At 43.1% G+C, this 6000-nt stretch overlaps 1 protein-coding gene across 8 annotated transcripts in view; it reads right to left on the reverse strand.

Moving 5' to 3' along the window:
* Positions 1-5712, reverse strand: part of LOC142384158 (uncharacterized) — a 28042-nt gene extending 22330 nt beyond the window's left edge. For 3 of the 8 annotated variants that reach the window (XR_012770026.1, XM_075470165.1, XM_075470164.1), the window contains exon 1: positions 5583-5712. Coding sequence is in view for 5 of the 8 variants with exons in the window: in XM_075470165.1 (XP_075326280.1) it covers positions 5583-5697 (115 nt within the window). In the remaining 3 variants the exon portion in view is untranslated. The other 5 variants (XM_075470167.1, XM_075470171.1, XM_075470166.1 and 2 more) reach the window with 5 other exon arrangements.
* Positions 5713-6000: the final 288 nt, after the last annotated feature.

Raw genomic sequence — 6000 nt, forward strand, 5'->3', positions numbered from 1 at the left:
GGATCCACACTACTTAAAACCACACTTGCCATCACCAGATACTAAATTTCCAGCTTTGCCTCAGGCTGTGATGAAAGGAAAGAGGTCCCTGGAGTTAAGATAACAGGAACAAGCTTGTTGGGGAGGAAGAATTTCTCCTGAGACAGCATCCGTGTTCTGATGGTCAACACACAGCCATTTGCAGGGTAATAAAGAACATTCCTCAATTGGCTTTAAAATTCATAGGTTTGAGTCTTTACAGGGAAAAAAAACACTTTTTTTCAGTTTAGAAAGACGTAAGGGTGGGAAATCTTACATCCTTTTCATAAAAATAATTTGTTGTTCTCATACTCTGAGCAAGACATCCACACATCAGCAGAAATGCACAACTTTATGTTTTTATTGCTATCTATATTCTGAAAGGTCTTAAATTGGGTTGAAATAGTTTAGTATTCATCATCCATTGGTTGATCTATAGAATACTGTTTCCATAAAAGTATGGTAAAAATCTATTTCTGGTGGCTTGTTTATGGTATCTTTTGATTCATGGAGTGATAATAGAGAAGTTATATAAGATAAGAGATATCCAATGTCCTTCTTTTTGTCTAGAAACTGTTAGCCAAATGAAATTCTCTGTGGCTTTAACCAATGTGCATATTTCTGTTCTGGATAGCTGTATAAGTCAGGACATCATTTGATAGCTTAAAGGGATAGTTTGCCTCTTTTGACATGAAGCTGAATGACATCCCATACTAGCAATATTATTTATAAACATTTTCTTACCCCCCCACTGCGTGCCGAGTTCCAGCCTCGTTTTGGCGTTGATGAAGCTAGTCCAGCCAGTTGGCTGGGGTCACAAAAATAAAGCGTTTTGCTTCTCAAAACAATATGCGTTCAAAAGAGTAATACATTTGCATCACAGAATCGTTCATCCAGAAAAAGTCAGACCTCACAATCGCTTGGTGCTATTTTCTCTCTACCTTCGTATCACTACGGGCTGTGTAGACCGTGCAGACCGAGCAGTCCCCTGCTTCCGAGCAGTAAACACCGTAACAGGTGCGGCTATCGGCAGGCAGCAATCCCGGAGTGATACAAGGGAGAGAAAATAGCGCCAAGCGATTGTGAGGTCTGACTTTTTCCTGCACAATGATTTTGTGATGCAAATGTATTACTCTTTTGAACGCATATGCTTTATTTTTGTGACCCCAGCCAACTAGCCGGACTACTTTCGTCAACGCCAAAACGAGGCCGGAACTCAGCTTACAGGACTCAGTAGGGGTAAGTCAATGTTCATAAATGATATTGCTAGTATGGGATGTCATACAGCTTCATGTCAAAAGAGGCGAACTATCCCTTTAAGCCTCAGTTTCATATAGTCTTTCTTTCAAAGTAATCAGTTGGTAAATTTTAGTTGATACCTCTATGAGTTAAAGACTTGCAAACCAATGTACATGTCTCCGCTAAAGAAATATTGTTGCAAATAAAACGTAGTGAAAGTTCAGATACAGGGCATTACTTCACAGGTGCAGGAAGCCAAAGTCTGGCAGGCAGGCCGCTGCTCAAACTGCTGCTGACCTGTCCTTCTCTCAGAGCCCCTCCACACCAATAAACATCCTCTTAGCAGTGTCCCTCACAGGGCTGCTCTGTCTGCACACCCATTCAAAATCTGCAGAAAACACACATCTCTTCCTTGTTGGGACACAGAGAAAAAAAAACATTCTTCCCTAAAAACAGCTCACAGCTCATAAGGCAAAAAATAAAAAATAAGAATAATAAGATGCATTGTGCTTAATGCAGCAATGAAGTTACAAAGCAAGAACTAACAGCTGTTCAGCACAGCCGATTCAGAGCTGGACTAAATTAACATCAAACACCGCATGACACTTTTCATCAGTTCTGAGTCAGCCTCAGAATAACATATGCCTCTCACTTTAACAGTGCCAGAACTAATGACTGGGCCTACATTATTTCCTGCCTTTGGCTGCCAGCCATTTATTACCTGGCAGTGTGTTGCCTCCATCAAACGTCCACAGATGCCAAATCTGACCGTAATGCCGACCCGTCTGTCAGTCTGTCAACACGACAACAGCTCCCAATATAAAGGCTGGCTCCCACAATAATCTTCCCTCGAGACGATCGCCTCTGACCAGCCTTACTTTTCGGAGTAAACACTCTTTCTTAGCAGAGATCAGCATCAACCATTCCGGCTGATCCAATTTGATGTGTTGTACAGCGCAAATATACAGCCACACGGCACGAAGTCACATACACACACACTGAGAAAATAGCTGCACAGACCTGTAGAGTCCAAAGCCTCCTCTATGAGTGGAGGTAAGCGCAGTCCATCCATAGCCCCCCTGAAGCTGCTGCGGAGAAGAGGGAGAGACGGAGAACGCGAGTGGGCGACAGAGGGTCAGAGGCTCCGCACGCCCACCTCCGCTGCAGGGAGACAAACACACGGAAAGTACTGAGCTCGGTGTCAAGTGCTCGTGCACACGCACAGGCTTCAACGCATATGCGCGCGCACAAAAAAACAAAGCTGTACCTCTGGGAGGGTCCGGGGAGCTGAGGCCTGAGCTCTGGAGCGTGGGAGAGATGTCGAACAGGGAGGAGCAGAGTAGAGGGAAGGATGCTGTTTTGCCAGACGGCGAGCTCCGTCTCCCTGCTCAGACCTCCCCTCTCTCCCTCGCTCTCTATCTCTCTTCCTGCCTCTTACTCTGTTTACTATTTATTCACTTTTATTTCAACTTCACCCCAATTTCAAATGCCTCCTCTCATTGCTTTCCTCTTTTACCCCCTCTCTTTTGCACACTACAAACTACAGACTCACACTTACTATGTATAGGCACACATTCATTATGAAGCATTGAAATACGGCCCATCAATCAAGGCACAGATATTTAATGTTACCATAAATAATAATCCAAGGAGGAGATATTTGAAATGCTAATTTGTTTAAATAAATGATTAACAAATATTACGTCATTCGTGAAGTAATTACTCTGGGGGACTATTACTTTGGGAGAAAAATCCATCTCCGAATCTCTGATTAAAATGCTTCAACGGTGACAGCTGCAGGGTAGAGGAGAGGGGAGAGTCAGTTTGAAGCGATGTTGAGTGCAGATGAGGTTGTACTCTGTCCTCAGGGCAGAGTTCTCTCATCATTTTAACATGCTTGATGTTTTTTTTTTTTATCCCCCATGCTTCTCAGTTGTTGGCCAAAGAAGAAGATCCTCCCCAACCAGACGACCACTGCACTACAGTTGATTGCCAAAATGTTGCCATAACTTGCACTTGCTAACATAACAGTTAAATTGCTGTTGTTTTCTGATGAGCTATCAGGGAGTTACAACCGGAAAGTCTGCAAGTATGCATGAGTCCAGAGGGGTCAGTGTGCACAATGTTCTTCAGACAATTTATGCACTGTTCAAGATGTTGTGACTTTGCAGACTAGGCACAAAATACCTCTTTCTGTGGGTGCAAGTCTAATCTGCATATATGACACAGTGTCCTCCAAAGTGAAGCATTGTGGCTTTTCGTGTCCTAAAGAGTCCTTGTGTGTTTACATGATGTCGACCCGAGACAATGACTAAAGGGTCAAAACTGATGGTGCTGTGTAGGCCAAATTTTGCATCATCTACAAGCTCCAAATAAAGACACAAAGAGTTGTCACTTTTCGTTAGAAATCTGAACATCTCTCAAAACGTGGGGGACTTTTGGACCGCAACAGACAGTTTGAGGTGAAAATTTGAAATGTATGTGCTTCAGACAATAGATTATATAAAAAGTGGCTTCAGACCATTAAACGCGAGTTTGCAGAGGGCATTCTGATATTAACTGATATCAACCCAGTCAAATCGATTGGTCCAATTAAGTCTCAAGTCTAACCTGACACGCAACACAGTTTGATTGACAGAACCATTTGGTAAATGGTGCAGGAAACTGTTTAAAAAAGGAAGGTGCTGTCAAAAAATACTTACCAAGTGACTGGGAGAAGCATCAGTCTGTCAAAGTCTCAAGTTAACTCCAACCAATGAGATTAACCAAGCGTTACAAGTAAAAACAGTAAATGATTAAGAGCCGCCATTGTTGAATGTCATACCGCCTGAAACACACCTGCAGCTGCCAGTACAATGTACAGTTGATTCATGACAACCCAGACACTTCTGTCTGTGTTGCTCTCAATCCCCGGAGAGTGAAGAGTTTAGGGTATGCAACCAATGAATAGGGGTTTGCCTGCGATCCCCAAAAAAGCTAAACTCTGCAACGACACTACATAAGTCAAATGATGATTGGTTAAAAGTTGGCTTGAGCCAAAATAAAGCCATGGAAAGAAAATTTCTCCAGAAAAATGATGAAGTGCCAAAAACAACAATGAAGAAGAACAGGTGAAAAGCACAGACAGTAGATGATATGGAAAATCTGACTAATCTGTCTAATCCAACCATATCAAGCCTCCATGTAAAAAGTTTATTTTCTCACTTCATTTTTGATTTAGGTGACCAAACTGGGAAGACTAACGTGCCTCTTGGTAGGAAATCCTTCTTTCCTCCCGAGTTTTTTTGAGTCACCAGCTGCCTCTGATCAAAAAGTAAATGCAAATCTTAGCCTTTCAGTGTCTCTCACCTGATTTATTGATAATACTCAGAAGTCGAGCCAAAGGTTTGAACGAATTGTCAAAAATCAGCAAGGGCAATGAATTAGCTTCAAATTGTGTCAAATGTATTAATATTTTATCAAGTGAATTCCAACTCACTAGTCCAGTTTTTACTACCCAGCATGGGGATGTGAATATGTGTCATGACACGAGGGAAGTGATAGAGAGCTGACGGATTTCTAAAAGCAGCAAAATCACAGGATCAAAACATTTGCAAACTCCTGTCTCACATCATGTCTCGTCACTTTTGTGAGCACACACATACACTCACACGCTTCCTCATTTACTCGTGCACATTTTGCTCAGGGCCTCTCAGCCAAATGAATGTACCTATAAAGAGATTCAGGCAGACTGTTGCAGTGGTGGCTGACAGCTAGTGTTGCAGATTACTGATCATTTCCCCTCCATTGTTCATTTCCTCCCCTCCTCCTGCTGAGTCTCTCTCACTCTCTGTTTACTACGAATGAACAGTGGCTCTTATGCTATAAACAACCATGACACCACCCCCTCCATTTTCATCATACTCTTCACACACATACTCTTTATCTCCCTCTCTCTGCTGCTTTCACATCTGGCTACTTCTGGAAGCAACCAGAAATGTGAGGTGTGCCGCAATAGTCTGACAATATGCCAGCAGAGAGGGGAGGCCAGGCTGAGCCGTTGTCCGTCTCTGCAGGAAGATATTCATATCACAGCATTGTCAGAGAGCAGGAAGTGCTTTGCAAACACACAGACACAAGCACAAAATATGCACTCACGCATTCCTATGCGCAACCTGGCGACATGTGAAAGAGGAAATGTTTAAAAGAAAAGCAGAAGTTTCGGTAGCGGAAACGGAAAAAGTCAGAAACCCGCAACTGGCTATCAGCAAGAGCTTGTTTGTACCTGTCGCAACCAGCAAGTGATTTTGCAGGGAAGGACAAGAAAAGGATGGAATAAAACTTACCATGAAGAAAAGAGTGATGTCTGCTTACAAGCACTTCCTTCACTTCCGTGTGGCTCTGTGCAGCTTTGCTCAGGGAGCAGTAATCCCCAGACAAGGAGCTGAAGCAGGGAGACATCTCTCAACTTGAAATCGTCCCACACTCTTTTTACCACACTCAATGACACCCCCCACTCACAAACAGACACATACACACAGGAAGGGAGAGCTGTGGAGAGGAGCGGCTGACAACACATGACGGGTGTTGATAATGAAATGACAATGTCTGGCTTCAATCCACAAGTGTCACTCTGATGTGGCAGCAGCCTGGTTGCACACCAGAAGGGACAAAAATGAATGCAGATACCATTTAACTTTGGTCAAATGATTCACTGTTTTACTTTAAAGGAGCTTGCTGAACCACAGAGATGCATGTCAAGGA

The sequence above is a fragment of the Odontesthes bonariensis genome, chromosome 7 (assembly GCF_027942865.1).
Source record: "Odontesthes bonariensis isolate fOdoBon6 chromosome 7, fOdoBon6.hap1, whole genome shotgun sequence".
NCBI lineage: Eukaryota > Metazoa > Chordata > Actinopteri > Atheriniformes > Atherinopsidae > Odontesthes > Odontesthes bonariensis.